The 18,235-nt window shown below is 43.7% G+C and overlaps 2 protein-coding genes across 2 annotated transcripts in view; both read right to left on the minus strand.

Annotated features, from left to right (window-relative positions):
* The window catches only part of LOC311063779 (deoxyribonuclease-1-like), a gene marked incomplete at its 3' end in the record, with an annotated part of 48,491 nt that extends 31,596 nt beyond the window's left edge, over positions 1 to 16,895 (minus strand). The window contains exon 1 of the mRNA XM_084083380.1: positions 16,844 to 16,895. The remainder of the gene's footprint in view (positions 1 to 16,843) is intronic.
* On the minus strand, positions 3,726 to 16,799 carry LOC311062486 (myosin-6-like). Its single transcript, XM_084081542.1, has 9 exons — positions 16,363 to 16,799; positions 15,287 to 15,381; positions 10,004 to 14,417; positions 9,473 to 9,577; positions 8,658 to 8,849; positions 8,183 to 8,318; positions 6,793 to 7,040; positions 5,360 to 5,567; positions 3,726 to 3,933 (listed from the first exon to the last, which is right to left on the minus strand). Exons 1-8 carry the CDS (start codon positions 16,771 to 16,773, stop codon positions 5,379 to 5,381), a joined length of 5,790 nt encoding a protein of 1,929 aa, XP_083937668.1. The 5' UTR covers positions 16,774 to 16,799; the 3' UTR covers positions 3,726 to 3,933; positions 5,360 to 5,378.
* Positions 16,896 to 18,235: the final 1,340 nt, after the last annotated feature.

The following is an 18,235-nucleotide window of genomic DNA, read 5'->3' on the forward strand; positions in this document are numbered from 1 at the left end:
TCTGTCCATCTTTTGTCCCTCTTTCGTCCATATATGGACTCTTTTCCTCGGTCTGTCCCTCTTTTCCTCTGCACACACGTCATGCGAAGTCCGGTCATGCGAAGTCCGGCCATTCAGATTTCAACCACTAGGGGTCTGGCAGAACCAGATCTCCTGGTTTCCTTGTTTTACTTAGTTTTGGTACTTTAAGTAAATTTTTCTACCAATACTTTTGTACTTTTACTCAAATATTTGTTTTATTCCGGACTTTTACTTGTAAGGGAGTATTTCTACTTTGCAGTATTGATACCTTTACTTAAGACTCGCCTGCGTGAGTCTCTCTTTGTGCTCCTGTACGCATATACAAACTCAGGCGCCAGTGGTAGTCACCTAAGCATATGATTGCCAAAATATGGTGTTCCACACTGACATCATCATTATGTCACCAGTGCTGCCAAAATATGAAGTGACATATATGGGATCATGTGAGAGTACATCTGATCCTATCAAACTATGGCAGTCTTGCCCAAATATGGAGTTATTGTGTGATGATTGTTCCACTGTACAATATAAATAGTATCGCGGACCGTGGAATTATGTTATTTGACAGAGTGAGACTTCAGCAATCTATTCATACACTGTGGAGCTTTTATCTGAAATGATGCGTTGGACCTTTAATCTTAAAGGAATACCAAAGAGAATATTCTCCGAGGCTGTGACAGTGGGGCAGAAGCTGTACTCCTTTGGAGGGTACTTTAACATGATTGACAAGGGTCAGATTCATGTGCATATCTTCAACACAGTGTCTCTGGTCTGGATGAAGTTGCCTCGTGTGACAACTGGGAAACGAAGACGTACCCTTTATGTCCCCGCCAACCGTTTGTGGCACACAGCTGTGCTGATAGAAGATATCATCTACATCTGGGGGGGAACAGTGGATTTTAAGATAAAGAAGGATGGCGACTGGGTTGACGCTCAAGGCCGGAACTGCAACGTGCTTTATGCATTTGATGTCGACACCCATGGATGGTTAAAGGCCAATATTTCTGGGACTGTTCCAGAGGGGAGGGAGGACCACTCAGCCTGTGTCTTGGGGAAGGTCATGTTTATACATGGAGGATGGAACAAGCTGACTGGACACCAAAATGACACCTACAAGTTGGACACCACAACAATGGTCTGGTCTTTAATTAAGACCAGGGGCGCTATTCCACCTGTTTCAATGGGTCACTCTGCCACTATTATTGGGACAAAGATGTTTGTATTTGGGGGTGGAGGGGACGAGCAGAACTACAACAACACTACCAGAGTGTTTGACACAGAAACCAACTTCTGGCTGAGCATGGCATCTGCACAGCTTCTTCCAGAACCTTGCAGAAGTCATTCAGCCTTTACCTATATGGAGAGCTGTATATAGTTGGTGGCCACAGCGGGAACCAGGAATTCAATGAGCTGTGGAAACTCAATGCAGAGACCTTCTCCTGGAAGAAGGTTGAGCTCAAGGGGAAAGGCCTAATGAATAATGAATGAATGAATAAGTCTAATGAATAAATGGTGCTTTTGCATGGTGGGAGACTGTATCATCCTCTTTAATGGATACAACCTGCATATCCTTGACTTGAGTCCCAGTATGAAGACTTTATGCAAGCTAGCAGTTATTCAGTTCGGTCTGGAGCAGTCTGGACTCCCACACAACATCAGGTGGGAGCTGGCAGCCATGACTACCAACAGCCACATCCTTTATAACCTCAGATCCACCGTTAAATATGGTCTTCAACACTAACACGATCAATTTAACATAGATCTTGCCCAAATATGGAGTTCCACCCGGCATGGCGGAGATAAGCATTCCACTGAACGCACCTTTCAAGTCTGCCTGGCGCCTTTACAGACACAAAAAAGAGAGGAGAAAAACAAGACCAGGAGACCTGGTTCTGCCATACCCAGAATAAGTACTTATTAGCTCTGATCTTACTTTATAAGATCAGAGCACTACGTCACGGCAAAGCCGGACTTCACATGACGTGTCAGCCTGTGTATGCCCATGTATGGACGAAAGGGGGACAGACTTTTATGGCTGGGGCCTAAGGGCAAAGGGGGCATGCCCATGTATGGAGAAAACAGGTACAACACATGCCCATGTATGGACGGAAGGGGGACAGACTTTTATGGCTGGGGCCTAAGGGCAAAGGGGGCATGCCCATGTATGGAGAAAACAGGTACAAAGCCTCATGTAGGCCCGACCCCCTGGGTCTGGCAAAAAGAAACTAAACATTTCAAAAAACCTAACTATATAGGGTGGCTAACTTAATGTGACATTATCGCAACCTTAATTTACAGTATGTAGAGATTTCCGTTCCAGTCAACATTATATGAAAGATAGATTTTTGGCAGAAATAAAAATGCTGTGTAAATTCCAATTTCACTTCGAAAATAGACAATTAGAACAAAACAAAATAAAGTTAATAATTACGTAATACATCAATAGAACATTAAATTGTACTTACCAAAGCCCTATTCAACTCAAACTACAAGCTCACAACACATCTCAATCTGAAACGTATCTCTATTATAATTATTATAATTTTATTTCATTTTTTGTGATCAAGTTTTTTTTTTTTTTTTTTTTCACATAGCTGGAGGATTGAACAAGCATGTCCTGCACAGTACAACTGTGCAGCTGATTCCAATATACATTTGAACTGCCCAACAAGGGGTTCTTATTTGCCGTACGTTATTCTAGCAACACGTTTCAATAGTGACTCCAGAGCAAACAAGACAACAAATGATATTCTAAGCAGATCATGAGGAACAATTTACAATGTACAGTATTTAGACTATTTTGGAATTTGAAAGTGGAATGACCGGATAATACAACTATAATATAGTTGTCATTAATATTACTAATGACGTTCTTTTTGTGTGTGTGTGTGTGTGTGTGTGTGTGTGTGTGTGTGTGTGTGTGTGTGTGTGTGTGTGTGTGTGTGTGTGTGTGTGTGTGTGTGTAAGGCACGGGCTGCCCTGTGACACCTCTATTGTTTGTTTGTTTGTTTAATTAATTCATTGTTTGTTTGTCTGTTAAATTAGATGTATTTGAAATAGTATTTGAAGAACAAACTGCAAGGTTATTGTTAAATGTTATTTTGCACATTTTGACAAAATACATTCTTGAATGATAATCTGTTTCCCATGTATACAAAATATATCAAATTCAGGTTTGTGTGTCTGAGGACATGCCATGGGCTTATTATGGATCTCTGGTGTAATACAGTATTTGACCATGCAGGCATATCTCATTTATGTACTTATGACTCAAGTACAGTTGCTGAGTGCTTTGTCAACCAGTGTTTATGTTTGCGTGTGAAAGATTAAAAATACTTTAACAAGACAACGAAGACATACAGAGCTGTGGTCAGTGAAGTTTATTTCATACAATAACAATGTTACATTATTATGTTACTATAATAATATCTATATAATATATATATTATATGTGTTGTCACCGTCAGGTGGAAACATTGTACTGTATGTATAAAACGGTTACGTTTCAGGAAATGGAGAACAAGAACCTGTGTTCCAATGGATACAATGTAGTTATTATTTAGTCTCTCGTCAATACTTTTCAATATTCATGAAACCCACAAAAAAGCTCACGTGTCACAATGTGTCAAATGAATCAGCAATTTTTTTTTTTTATGCTTTTGTGTGACGTTCTTTTGATGAAGTAGGGCTTTAATAAGAAAAAAAACATAAAAAGTTGAAATATGTAGATAGGGAAAATTACATTTTCTAAAAGTAAATTATTCTATTTAACTATTCCATTGTGTTATTTATTCATTTATTTCAATATGGGTTTTATTCATTTATTTGGGGACCAATGATCTTCCATCTTCACATCTGGCTGACGGAGCATCTTCAGACGGTGGTCCCCAACCCCCAGACCACATGGGGGACCTGGAAAGGAATATTTAACCCATTAAGACCTGGAACTGTGTCATTTTTAGATTTGAGCTAAAAAGCATTATTTTACACTTTGGGCTATTCAAAAATAGCAGATATACAAGCTCATAGCGCGGCACCGAGTGCCGTGCTACGAGCTTGTAGATCTGCTATTTTTTTTTAATCGTGAAAATGTGTGCAAATCTTCTGAATATATATATTTTTAAAGCAAACATTTTTAACTCAAATCGTTGCTTCTGGGGGTCCCTGGAAGATAATATTTTGATGGGGGTCCGCGGCCAAATGCATATAGTTTTGGGGGTCCTTGACGTGAAAATAAATTGAGCACCACTCATATAGAAACATACGTTTTTCAGAATACTGTTGAGATTTAGGAGACATGTAGAATCGGCTTCAAGTCTGAATGGGTTAAAAAAATATGTATTTGTATGATATATTGGCAATTTTCACTTTTACCTGGGATCCTTTCCTGAGGCACTACACTGTCTATCTGCATTTGATGTATGTGTTTACCTTGCTTACTGTAAGTCGCACTGGATAAGAGCGTCTGCTAAATGCCTAAATAGGCTCTATGCACAGCAGCCATATTATCACTTCCTTCACAGGTGTTACCAATGATACTAATGAAGGCTCTGTTCCATTTAGTGTAGCACAGTGGTTTCCACGACCCCCATAACTGTGAGAGTGTACAAATGGAACCATTTGTACACTCTCAGAGTTACCTGGACCCCAACTGTAGATATGCACAATATCAGCACACTGACTCTGTTTGACCAGAATGGAACAGAGCCTTCATTAGTATCATTGGTAACACCTGTGAGTGTGTTGTGGGTAACTACGCAACCCAAACCTCTACCAAAATGTCATTGTGCTTTTAACCCATTCAGTACGGGAGCACATCTGTGTCACTTTAGATTTATTTGGCTACAAAAACAGCAGATCTACAAGCTCATAGCGCGGCACTTGGTGCCGTGCTATGAGCTTGTAGATCTGCTATTTTTGAAAAATCGTGAAAAACTGTCCAACTCTTTGAATACATATATTCTACAAATGTCTTCTAAATCTTACCAGTTTAAAAAGAAAACTTATGTTGCTATATGTCAAGGACTCCCAAAATGATATGTATTTAGCCGCGGAACCCCATCTCGAAATATGTTGTTCCAGGGACCCCCAGATGCACAGATCAGAGTTAAAAATGTCCATTTTAAAACATATATATATATATATATATATATATATTCAAAGATTTGCCAAAAAAAATCAAGATTTTTCAAAAATAGCAGATCTACGAGCTCATAGCGTGGTTATGAGCTTGTATATCTGCTATTTTTTAATAGCCAAATAAATCTAAAATGACACAGACCTTAAAGGGTTAATGCGAAATGAATGGCATTGTAATGTAAAGGTTTAGTGAACTCACATGTGAGTCGGCCCGGTCCTCACTCATCCAGTCCCTTCTTGGTGGGAACTCCGTCCCGGGTCTTGGCTCGGAGTTTGTTGACCTGGGACTCGGCGATGTCGGCTCGCTCCTCGGCCTCCTCAAACTCGTGCTGCAGCTTGCGGAACTTGGCCATGTTGGTGTTGGCGGCCTCCTCCGCCTCTTCTGCCGCACGCTTGTATGACTTGACCTGCGGGGCGGTGGAGGAAAAGTAACTTAAGTACATTCACTCAAAGTACTGTACTGTATCTGTTCATTTAACCACTTTAACCATCATCTTATACTTTGGCTATTCAAAAATAGCAGATATACAAGCTCATAGCGTGGCACCGAGTGCCGCGCTATGAGCTTGTAGATCTGCTATTTTTGAAAAATCTTGAAAATCTGTGCAAATCTTTGGATATATATATTTTAAAGCGAACATTTGTAATTCAAATCTTTGCTTCTGGGGATTCTACAAATCTAAATCCTAACAGCTTTTTGAAAAAACCTATGTTACTATAATCAGTGGTTCTCAAACTTTTTCATGTCAAGGGCCCCCAAAATGATATGTATTTGGCCGCAGACCCCCATCTCAAAATGTTGTTCCAGGGGACGCACCCAGAAGCAAAGATTTGAGTAAGAAAAAATCTCTTTAAAAAAATATATATATTCAAAGATTTGCACACATTTTCAAGATTTTTCAAAAATAGCAGATCTACAAGCTCATAGCTCGGCACTCAGTGCCACGCTATGAGCTTGTAGATCTGCTATTTTTTAATAGCCATAGAATAATAGTTAAAGTGGTTACACAGATGCCTTTCCGGTCTGATAGACAAGGAGCATGTTTACATTGCCATACACGCTAAGGAAGGCTTGCCGCCGAAACGCAACTGTGTATGCTGTGAGACTGTCTGTGCGCATATGAATTAAAAGCACCAGAAGGACTTCGGAGTGCTGGCTATTACTTCTTTTTTATTTTATTTTTGTCCCAAAATTTTCATCCCACGACTTTGTAACCCATTTTTGTCACCCACTGCCAATTGCCTATGTAATTATGGGCGCTACTCTCCCTCCGCCAGCCTGGGGAGAGCCCAGAACTGAGCTCATGCCATTCAATGCATGAGGAGCTAGCAAGCAGCTTCTTATCATCTGACAGGGGGGACGTAGCACATGGAAGGAACACGTTATTCAAAACAGTTCCTTTCCCCTCCACCAGGCACCCTGGCTGACCAGGGGGAGGCAGTATAGAGACCAGGATTACTGCATGTCTTTTTGGTGAGGGTACCTATACCCTAGGGGACACAGGGAGAACATGCAAACTCCACGCACTCCTTTCGCCAACCCCACCTAGGGTATGGGCACTGATGACGCAGAGGAGATTATTATTACTTTCTCACTGAAAAGTTTGGGAACCCCTTGCTCTTTATACGGACCTTGAGTTGCAGCTTGTCCACCAGGTCCTGCAGACGGGACATGTTCTTGCGGTCCTCCTCCGTCTGGAAGGTGAGCTCCTTGATGCGGCGCTCGTACTTGCGGACGCCCTTGACCGACTCGCCGCCGCGGCGCTGCTCCGCCTCCATCTCGCCCTCCAGCTCCTTGATGCGCGCCTCCAGCTTCTGCAGCTGCTTCTTGCCGCCCTTCATGGCGATCTGCTCGGCCTCGTCCAGCCGGTGCTGCAGGTCTGAGTGAGGTATGCGTTTTGTTAAAATGCATGTTAAAGGTTTCATGACGTTCAGTTTTACCACACATTAAAAGTCTTTGTCATGGTCCTTCAAACGTGTATAGAAAGTTTTAACAAAAAAATCCACTCCATTGATCCATGGCAGGTATTTTTCTCTCACATTTCTAAAGCCTTTTCAACTGTAATGAAAAAAATATCTTTGCCTGTGGGTGTCGCTGGTGAGGGATTTTGCCTGTCAATCATCGCCTCTGCTCCGCCTCCCTCAAAGGAAAGGATAGGGGAGGGGAGGGACGAGGAGGAGAATGGGCGGGATTAATCGGCTGTGACCTCACTGCCGAAGGGCCAAGCTCAGATTACTTTTCAGCCTAATTATTCAGAAAACCCCAGACCATAGAAAATCCACTGAATGTTCAAAGTTCAGATTTTTTGGGTGTAATTGAGGTCATAAAACCCCCAAAAAAACATTAAAAAAGTGAAAATGAATGTCATAGAACCTTTAAAGGAGTATAGTTCACCAAATAATTACTTATTTTTTATCAATGAAAAAGGTGTCACAAAGTGACAAAGAGGCACGCACATGCTGTCCTGCTAGGCTGGGTGCTGGATGTTTTGTTTTACATGAAACAATAAAATCCACACACCAGAATGCTGCTCCCCTCGTGGGTATTTTTATTGGTAACGTTTCGAGCCGGGAAGCTCTTCCTCAGACCTTGTTTTTTGTTTCTTTTTCTATCAATTACAAACCCCATGAGGCCTTGCATTCATGGAGATTTCTTTTTTTGTCTTGATCACATGATTATAGAGGTACTGTGTACCGATTTGCGTGATGTTTGGACAAAATCTGTATGAGTAAGATAAAAAAAAAATTGTTGCAAAAATTGGCCTCCTGGTGGCGCTATAACAGGCCAATCTGAAAAGTTGGAGGCAGAGGTTTAGCTTTGGCATCCAGGGAATGTGTATGCACAGTTTCGCAGTGACCGGGCCAACAGTGCCGGAGATTAGCTGCTCGCAGACATACGGACACACGGACAAGGTGCAAAACCCGGCCTTTCGGCCTGGCGGAGACAAAAATGATATATTGTTGCGTCATGCAAACACAGGGCAAAGTTACACAGTATGTTTTTAAATTAGGCCAAACGTACCTTTGATGGTCTGCTCCATGTTCTTCTTCATGCGCTCCAGGTGAGCGCTGGTGTCCTGCTCTTTCTTCAGCTCCTCCGCCATCATGGCGGCGTCCGTGATGGCCTTCTTGGCCTTCTCCTCGGCGTTGCGGTTTTCCTGTAATGTACAGTAGGCCAGTGGTTCTCAACTATATAACTAAGGTCAAGGTCACCCCCAAATTGTAAAATGTATTTCGCCGCCGACCCTCCATCTGAAAATGTTTCGTGCCCGGGATCCCCAGAAGAGAATATTTGTTTAAAAAAATAGTCAAAGTGTAAAATATGGATCAAGTGGTTAGACTTATTGTGATTCTATCGATTAGTCACCCCATGGAGACTTGAATTCATGGATATGTTTTGAAGAATGAAGTAATGGTTACAGCTAAAAATCAAAAATGGCTCTGAATCAATAGAATCATCCCGGGTATAAAATAATGGACATTTCCAGTACTAATACCTGTATGGACTCCTCCACCTCGGCCTGCAGGTGCATGAGGTCAGCCTCGTGCTTCTTCTTCTGGTTGATGAGGCTGGTGTTCTGGGAGTGCAGCAGCTGCATGCGCTCGGTGGCGTCGGTCAGCTCCTGCTCCGCCAGCTTCCTGCCACGCTCCGTCTGCTCCAGCACCGCCCTCAGCTCTTCCAGCTCCGCCTGGACCGAGCCAAGGTTCTTATGGTTAGGAGTTTTCCGTTCGCTTTCATTCAGTGGTGGAAAAGTGCTAAAATGTTTTACTTAAGTAAAAGCATATAATATACTGCAATATAGAAAATACTCTGTTACAAGTTAAGGTTCAGGTATACAACGAAATGTATACCTGTAGGGCTGAAGTGGATAATATGTTGTTTGATAATAATTCAAATCTACAAAGTAAGTAGTAACTGAAGTTTTCAAATAAATGTAGTGGAGTAAAAGTACAATATTTGGATCCGAGATGTAGTGGAGTAGAAGTAACAAAATTCAGTTTGGTTATTATTTTGTGGAAAAGGTCTAGGCTAGTTTTAGTTTATTTTTTGATTAGTTTTTGTTTTTATATTGTAATGTAGGGTATTTTAAGCTATTTTCTACGAAAAAAGAATACTGACAAAGACTAAAACTAAGGACATTTTTAATGATTTTAGTTTGTTTTAATTGGTTTTGTAAACACACAATACAGTTTCAGTTAGTTATTGTTTTCATTTTAGCATTTTTATTTTATTTTTTTATCTTCTTTTTTTTTATTTTTTTCTATTCTGGTTTTGGTTATTTTGTTAGTTTTAGTTAACGATAACCCTTACCTGAATCAAGTTGTTGCGGCGTTCCAGCAGAGCGATGTTCTCCCTCAGGTCCTCATTGCCGTGCGAGGTGTCGTCCAACTGTAGCTGGGTGTCTTTCAGGAAGGCCTTGAGGCAGAGATGCACAATTCATCGGCCACCGTATCGGTATTGAGTTTATTTGGCAGATATCTGCAATATCTGCCTCAAAAATGCAATATAGATATCACATCGATATCAAAATAATATATGTTTTAGCTATGTGAAGCAAAAAAAAAGGCTTTTGTGATGATGAAGGCAGCAGATATAATCAATGTTCTCTGGGGAAGCTTTCAAAGGGGTCAACAAGCTGGAAAAATGTGAAGTAAAAATACTACATTTAAGATATTTTTTTTGTAAAGTCTGCATCTGCACCTAGAATCGCAGTTACTCTATAACAGGTGTAAGGTAAACCCTACTGGAGACTTGTATTGCAATACCGGTATCCATGGATTTGTCCATGTATTGAATCAGTAATCAGATATTGGCCAAACTTTCGATATCATGCATCCCTACCTGGAGGCTCTTCAGCTGCTTCTGGGCGTCGGCTGCCTGGCGGTTGGCTTGGCTCAGCTGGATCTCCATCTCGTTGAGGTCGCCCTCCATCTTCTTCTTAACCCTCAGGGCCTCGTTGCGGCTCCTGGTCTCCGCCTCCAGAGAGGACTGCAGGGAATCCACCATCCTCTGGTAGTTCCTCTTGGCCTGATCCATCTCCTCGTCTCTCTCGGACAGCTTTCTCTCCATGTCGGCTTTCACCTGGTTGAACTCCAGCTGGGCTCGAAGGATCTTGCTCTCCTCGTGCTCCAGGGAGCCCTCTGCCTCCTCCAGGGCCGACTGGAGTTCAGCTTTCTCTTGCTCCAGCTGTTTCCGGAGCTTTTCCAGTTCGTGCGTGCTCTTTCCGCCCTCCCCCAGTTGGTCTGTGAGGTCAGAGATCTCCTCTTGGAGGTTCTTGTTCTCCCTCTTGATGGTCTCCAGTTGGTCGAGGGACTCCTCGTAGGCGTTCTTCAGTTTGAAGAGCTCAGTGCTCAGAGAGCGCGCCTCTTTCTGCGAGGCTTCCAGTTCACACTGGGACTCTTCGAACTTCTGTTTCCACTCCGCCATGACCTTGTCAAACGCTCGCTGCTTCTTGTCCAGCGCCGCGGATGCCGCATTAGATCTTTCCAGGTCCAGCATCAGGTCCTCGATCTCGCTCTGGAGGCGATGTTTGGTCTTCTCCATGGATGAACACTTTGCGTTCACGGCCTCAACAGCCTCCTCGGCCTCCTGCAGCCTCTGCACCAGCTTCTTCTTTGCCTCTTCAAGCTCCTCATTCCTCTGGATTCCATCGGTTTCATATTTGGTCCTCCATGTTGACACGTCAGTGTTAGCCTTGGACAGCGCCCTCTGGAGCTCAGCTTTGGCTTCTTGCTCCTCTTCAAACTGCTCTCTGAGGAGATCACAGTCATGGCGGGCAGACTGCACAGCATGAGCCAGTGCATTCTTGGCCTTCACCTCTTCCTCCAGCTGCCTGCGTAGATCCTCCAGCTGTTGAGTGTAGGACATCTTCCCCCTAGTGAGCTGTGACACCAGGCACTCCTTCTCCTCCAGCTGGCGCCCTAGCTCCCCGTTCTCAGTGAGGAGCTTGGCCCTCTGGGTAGTGAAGTCATGGATGCTCCGCTGTGCTTCCTCGTATTTGGTCTTGTACTCGTTCATGTTGTCCTCCATTGTACGACATATCTTCTCCAGGTTGGACTTGGCCTTCACCACGCTTTCCATGTTTGAACACAGGTCATCCAACTCCAGCTTCAGTTCGCTCTTCTCTTTCTCCAGTTTTTGCTTGACGCGCTGGAGGTTGTCGATCTGCTCTCCCAGCTCGGCCACACTGTCTGCATGTTTCTTCCTCAGCGAGGCAGTGATGGATTCATGCTGCAGCGTGGATTCTTCCAGTTCCCTGCGCAGTTTATGGAACTCGGAGTCTCTCTTCTTGTTGAGCTCCACCTGGGTTGACGTGGCTCCACCCGCTTCCTCCAGACGCTCGCTAATGTCCTCCAACTCTCGGGAGATGTCAGATCGCTGCTTCTCCACTTTTGCCCGGGCAGCCCTCTCGGCTTCCAACTCCTCTTCCAGTTCCTCTATTCTTGCCTGGTTTTCTTTCAGCTTCTTCTGAAGCTGAACTCCAACCAGCTGCTCATCTTCGAGCCTTCCGTTCATGTGGGAGCCCTCAAATTCTTTCTTCTTAAGCTTTTCCTCCAGTTGCTGTTTGTCGTTCTCCAGGTCCACTAGACTCTCCTGGTTAAGTTTCAGGTCTCCCTCAAGCTTGCGCTTTGAGCGCTCCAGCTCCATCCTGACTTTCTTCTCCTGTTCCAGAGAGCCTTCCAGATCATCCACCTGTTGCTCCAGCTTGGCTTTAGCTTTGGTCAATGTGTTGGCTTTGTCTTCCTCGCTCTGAAGGTCATCAAGTGTCTGCTGATGAGCCTCCTGCAGAGCTTTCTTCTCCTTGGTGAGCTTCATTATGTTCTCATCCTGCGAGGCCATCTCCTCCGTCAGATTCTTCACCTTGTTCTCTGTGGCGTGTTTCTCTTTTTCGACCTTGGCCAGTGTCAACTCAAGGTCATCTATGTCTTTCTTCAGCTCTGAGCACTCGTCTTCCAGCTTTCGTTTCTTTGCTGTGAGGTCTGCAGTCATCTCCTCCTCATCCTCCACTCTTTCTGTCAACTCCTTCAACTTGGCTTCCTGTTGTATCTTGCTCTTTATGAGATGCTCGCAGCGCTCCTCTGCATCTGTAAGCGTGTCCTGCTCAGACTGAATTTGGAGAGCCAGGTCATTCTTCTCTTGGAGAATGGTCACCATTTTCTCTTCAAGCTCCTTCCGTCTGGCTTCTGATTTCTCCAGGGCTTCTTTCAGCTTGACGTACTCATCCTTCATGTTAGCCATTTCTTTCTCTGACTCTGCGCTCTTCAAAAGGGGTTTGATCTTGAAGAACAACATCATCCAGGGCCAGTTCTTCACACCCAGGAAGGAGCGAAGGTTCCACTGGATAACCATTAGGGCATCTCTGCGCTCCGCCATCTTTATAAACACTGCCCTCATTAGGATAGCCCTGGCATTGGCTTGAATCCTGGTGATTATGCGAGAGAGTTGCTCATCTCGCATCTCCTCCAGCGTACCCAGCAGGCCTGCTTTGAAGAAGACCTTGGTGTTGCCAAACCTGTACTGTGTGTGATCAATGTCTAGGGACCCAAGCAGCTTCTCAGAAGCCTTCTTGCAGTCCATGAACTGACCCTCGGGAACTGCAGAGGCATTGAGGATCCTGTATCTCTGTTTGAAGTCGCCATAGATGACCCTGTTGGGGAATCCCTTCCTGCAGATTCTAATGCCCTCCAGCACGCCGTTGCAGCGCAGCTGGTGCATGACCAGACAGTTGTCCATAATCCCCGGAGTCTTGGTCTCGTTCGGGATGAGACAGCGGACAAAGTGGGGGTGCGTGGTCTTCAGGTTGGTCATCAGCTTGTTCAGGTTCTCCCTGTGAAGAGCGGACACCGTCTGGAAGGAGGATCCTTTCTTCTTGGCTGCTTTTCCGCCTTTTTCTGAGCCCTCGCTCCCCGCGAAGGATGAGAAGAGATTGCTGAGCATCTTCATGGAGGATTTCTGATAAAGGCCGACGACCGTTTCGTTCAGTGGGTCTTTGTTTTTCACTAGCCAGTTAGTGATGTTGTAGTCAACCGTGCCAGCATAGTGGACCAGGGCAAAATGACCCTCCGATTTTGGCGGAGGCTTCTGAAACATTTTATTCTTGCCCAAATGATTATCGTACAGCTTGGCTTTGAAGGTCTGGTCGCTGGCTTTGGGGAACATGCACTCCTCCTCCAGGATAGACATGATCCCCATCGGCTTCTCTATGAGTTCGATGCAAGCCTGCAGGTCCATGCCGAAGTCGATGAACTCCCAGTCAATTCCTTCTTTCTTGTACTCCTCTTGCTCAAGGACAAACATGTGGTGGTTGAAGAACTGTTGCAGTTTCTCGTTGGTGAAGTTGATGCAGAGCTGCTCAAAGGTATTGTAGTCAAAGATCTCAAAACCGGCGATGTCCAGCACTCCTATGAAGTACTGACGGTGCTGTTTGGTGTCCAGGGACTGGTTGATTCTAACCACCATCCAGTTGAACATCTTCTCGTACACGGACTTAGCCAGAGCTCCAAGGGAGTAGTAGACTTGATCTACACCCTGGCCTTTGGTGACATATTCATTTCCTACCTTGACCCGGGGATGGCAGAGTCCTTTGATGAGGTCAGCAGAGTTCAGCCCCATTAGGTAAGCTGACTTATCGGCGGCCTCGGTGCCATCAGGCTCGGCCTGCTCCTCGCGTTGCTTCTGCTTAAACTTCATGTTGCCGTAGTGCATGATGGCGCCGGTCAGCTTATAAATGGACATCTTCTCCTCCGGAGTGAAGCCGAGCACGTCGAAGGCGCTGTCTGTGGCCATCAGCTCCTCGGAGTCGTTGATGGACGCCACCGTCACCTCTCCCTGGGAGATGTAGCTGTAGTCGTACGGGTTGTTGGTGATCAGTAGCAGGTCCAGCAGCTCCGGCTTCTGATTGGACAAGATCTGGAAGAAGATGTGGTAGTTCCTCTCTGCCTTGAGCTGGAAGGTGATGCGCGACTTCTCCAGCAGGTAGGTCTCGATGTCGGCGGACGCCAGCTTGCCGCTCGTCCCGAAGTGGATCCGGATGAACTTTCCAAAGCGGGACGAGTTGTCGTTCCTGATGGTCTTGGCGTTCCCGAAAGCCTCCAGCGCGGGGTTGGCCTGGATGATTTGATCCTCCAGGGTTCCCTTACTGGCGTCCTTCTTGGGTCCTCCTTGGGCGATGGAGGCCAAATACTGGATGACTCGCTTGGTGTTGACTGTCTTCCCAGCGCCGGATTCTCCGGTGATGAGAACAGACTGGCACTCCCTGTCGGCAGTGGTGGAAGAATGAATCAGATTCTTTGTTTTACTTAAGTAAAAGTAGCAATACCACAAAAAGGCCTGTATTGAAAATGTTACTTGACTAAAAGTACATACTTTAAGTACAACCCAAAATGTTTCAAAATGTGTCAAACTTTTTCGAAAATAACAGGCGTGTTGTGAACTGTTCTGTGATCTGTTATTTTCGTATAAAATAGGACATACTTGTATGTTTTATAAATCCGCAAATTAACTGTAGCTGTCAAATTATTGCAGTGGAGTAAAAAGTACAATATTTGCCCTGAGAGGAGACACAAAGTAGATTATTGTGTCTCCTACCGGAAATACACACGGTCATCAAATTATTGTCTTAGGAATGCCACAAAAAACAAACATGAAATCAAGGCTCCATGGGGTGTGTAATTGATAGAAAATAAGTAATTTTTTGGGTGAACTCCTCCTTTAACTGTGTTTTTCCATTGAACATTGGAACTTTAAAAAATAATGACATTTCTTTTGGGGTTTTAGGCTTTGTAAACAAAAATTGCACGGGGCAGGTATGACAAATAACTTATTACTTAACATGCAAAGATGAAAATGTCCGACTGGTACCAATAGTCCAAATAAATATAAATAAAGTACTATGACCAAAATAGACCATATTAATGATGTTATACTCAAAATGTGTTTAAAAATAGTGATCATAGCAGCTATACAAGCTATTGTTTGAAACGATTAAAAAACAAATAAACACGGATACAATTCTGATGACTATCTCAAATAATTGCGATTATCTCAAATAATTGCGATTATCTCAAATAATTGCGATTATCTCAAATACTTAGGCGATTAAAGTAGTAATTGTGACAGGCCCACCTGTCGGTCAGCATGTACTGGTAGGCGTTATCGGAGATGGAGAAGATATGAGGGGGAGCCTCGGTCCTCTTCTTCCCCCGGTACGCATTCACCACCTCAGAATCAGAATGAAATGTACAGGATGGTCACATCACAGGTTTACAGGTGTAACACAGTGGGTGGAAAAAGTAGCCTACACACATCTTTTACTTAAGTAAAAGTATCAACACTGCCATGTAAAAATACTCCGTTACAAGTAAAAGTCAGAAATCACAAGTTTTCAAATGTATACAAATATTTTGAAAATAGCAGATCTACAAGCTCACAATGCGTCGCATCGCGACGCATTGTGAGCTTGTAGATCGGCTATTTTCAAATGGCCGAAATGTATAGGGCTGAAGTGGTTAATGTATGTTTTGTAATAATAATCAAGGGAGACCAAACGGTAAAGAGAAGGTTGTTGCCTTGCTGCCGTGGACACTGGTGATCTGGATCTATGTCTATATTTTGGTTTTGGTTTGATGTACTATGTTTAATGCGTCTTTTTTTTTTCTTTTTTCTTAATCTGCTGTTAGACAAATTGCCCAGTTTGGGACAAAGTAAACTTGACCTTGAAAGACAAATATGTCAGGGATAGGCAAAAATCTACGGTATCTTCATATCATGAAGATACATTTAGGATTCAATACGATTAGACATGTACATGTACATGTCTAATGTGGGTCCTTGATATGAAAACGTTTGAGAACCACTGTTATAGCAACATACGTTTTAAAAAAAAATCTGTTAGGATTTAGAAGACTTGTAGAATCCCCAGAAGCAAAGATTTGAGTTAATGTTCGCTTTAAAAAATATATATATATTCAAAGATTTGCACACATTTTCATGTTTTTTCAAAAATAGCAGATCTACAAGCTCACACATGAGCTTGTAGATCTGCTATTTTTGAATAGCCAAAGAAACCTAAAAATTACACACAGATGCTTTCTCTATGTCCGGTCTTAATAATGGGTTAATTTACGGGGGGAAAAAACACTAAGAGGCCTCTGCCCGACAACAACGACATAATACGATAGAATACAACACAAACACAATACCTCAGAATCGTAGACGGGCAGCCACTTGTAGGGGTTGACCGTCACGCAGAACAGACCCGAGTAGGTGTAGATCATCCACGCCGCGTAGCGCTCTTTGAGGTTGAACAGCACGGCCGGCTCGTGGAGGAACGTGAACATCGCCATGTCCTCGATCTTGTCGTACTTTGGCGGGTTCTGGGGGTGGACGTCGGTGTCTTTGACGGTCACCGTCGTGCCGTCGTCCTTGTCCACCGTCGCCTTGCCGCCTTCTTTGCTCACGACTTTCCCCTTCCTGTATTCGACGGTGGCGTCGACGACGAAGCATTCCACCTTGATGTCGAAGGCCCTGGTCTGGGCCTCCAGGCGCTCCTTGTCCGACTTCCTCAGGAAGGGAGCCGCCTTGCCGAACTCGGCCATCAGCATGTCACCCATGGGTGCTGGAGGTGGAGGTGCACGGACTCAAGAACTATCAGCTGGAGAGGAGCAGTGGTGGAAAAGGTACTCAAATGTTTTTACTTAAGTAAAAGTATCAATACTGCAATGTAGAAGTACTCCGTTACAAGTGAAAGTCCGGAATTCTAAATTGACTTGAGTAAAAGTACAAAAGTATTGGTATCAAAATGTACTTATAGTAACAAAACTAAAAGTACTAAAATGTTTGAAAATAGCAGATCTACAAGATCACAACGCGCCGCGATGCGACGCGTTGAGTAAAAGTACAATATTTGCCTCTGAGATGTGGTGGAGTAGAAGTAAAAGTATAGACAATTGGAAAGACTCCAGTAAAGTAAAAGTACCTCAAAATTGTACTTGAGTAAATGTACTTAGTTACTTTACACCACTGGAGAGTCGGAGTAATGATTGATTGATTGATTGATTGATTGATTGATTGATTGATTGATTGAATACTGTATCTATGTTTTTTTAAAGGTGCAGGTAGTGTAACCAGTAAAGAAAACACAGCAAATGAATGACACAAAATCCATTGTGATCCATTAAACATGCAACGCTCAAACAATTGGACAAAATAACTACACTTATAGAGAAAATCAAAATATACTGGTTAAATTCATGAATTTAGACGATCAGCGTTATTATAGCTAAAGCCGCACTATGTAACTTCCCTCTTCTATCCCAGATTTGAACGCGGTTTCCTGCGCAAGTGCTGAAACGTTTACCACTGAGCTAATAGAGCCTGCCTGCTTGCTCAGGAGAGCACCTTTGGCACGGTCTAAATGTCTCAATAGAAGAGCAGGGAGACAAAATGCAACCACCCCATTAGTATTAAAGGACGACTTCACCCATTTTCAACCTGTCTTCATATAATTGGTCCTCACTAATGCTCATGATAAAACTGTACGTTTTTTTTCTACTCAGTCCGTGTCTCATAAGATGGCTGTGGACACTTCCGAATCCCGTCTACCAGTGACATCCAAGCTAAGAGAAACTGCAGGCTTTGTATTCCTGGAAAGTTGCAATGCAAAAATAGAAGCCATTGTTCTCACGTTAATAAAAATCTAAGTAAAAAATGTGAAATCTTGTTTGAATGATGGTAGACAGGTTTCTGGACTGTCCACAGTCCTCCTATGAGGACTGTGGGGCGGCCATAGCTGAATGGTTAGTGAGCCCGCCTAGGGAGCCAGAGGCCCTGGTTGCCCCAGGTTCGATTCCAGGCCAGGTCAGCATATGTGTCGATGAAATTAAATTTGTCCCTGAGCAAGACTCTTAACCCCTAATTGCTCACAGGTTCTCATTGGAAACAAGACCGCAAGGACTTTCATGAACGACCTGTTAAAAGGAATTATCCTTATGAGACACAGACCGCGTAGAGAATAATGGTACCATTTTATCATGAGTATTAGTGAGGACCAATTATATGAAGATAGGTTGAAAA

The sequence above is a fragment of the Gymnoscopelus microlampas genome (genome assembly GCF_963454915.1).
Source record: "Gymnoscopelus microlampas genome assembly, chromosome: 16".
NCBI lineage: Eukaryota > Metazoa > Chordata > Actinopteri > Myctophiformes > Myctophidae > Gymnoscopelus > Gymnoscopelus microlampas.

Coding starts and splice junctions, on each gene's coding strand:
- LOC311062486 (XM_084081542.1), bottom strand. CDS start 16,773: ATGGGTGACATGCTGATGGCCGAGTTCGGCAAGGCGGCTCCCTTCCTG. Junction 8,319..8,657: donor AGGTGGAGGAGTCCATACAG/GTATTAGTACTG, acceptor TGTACATTACAG/GAAAACCGCAACGCCGAGGA. Junction 5,568..6,792: donor TGGACAAGCTGCAACTCAAG/GTCCGTATAAAG, acceptor ACCGCCCCGCAG/GTCAAGTCATACAAGCGTGC.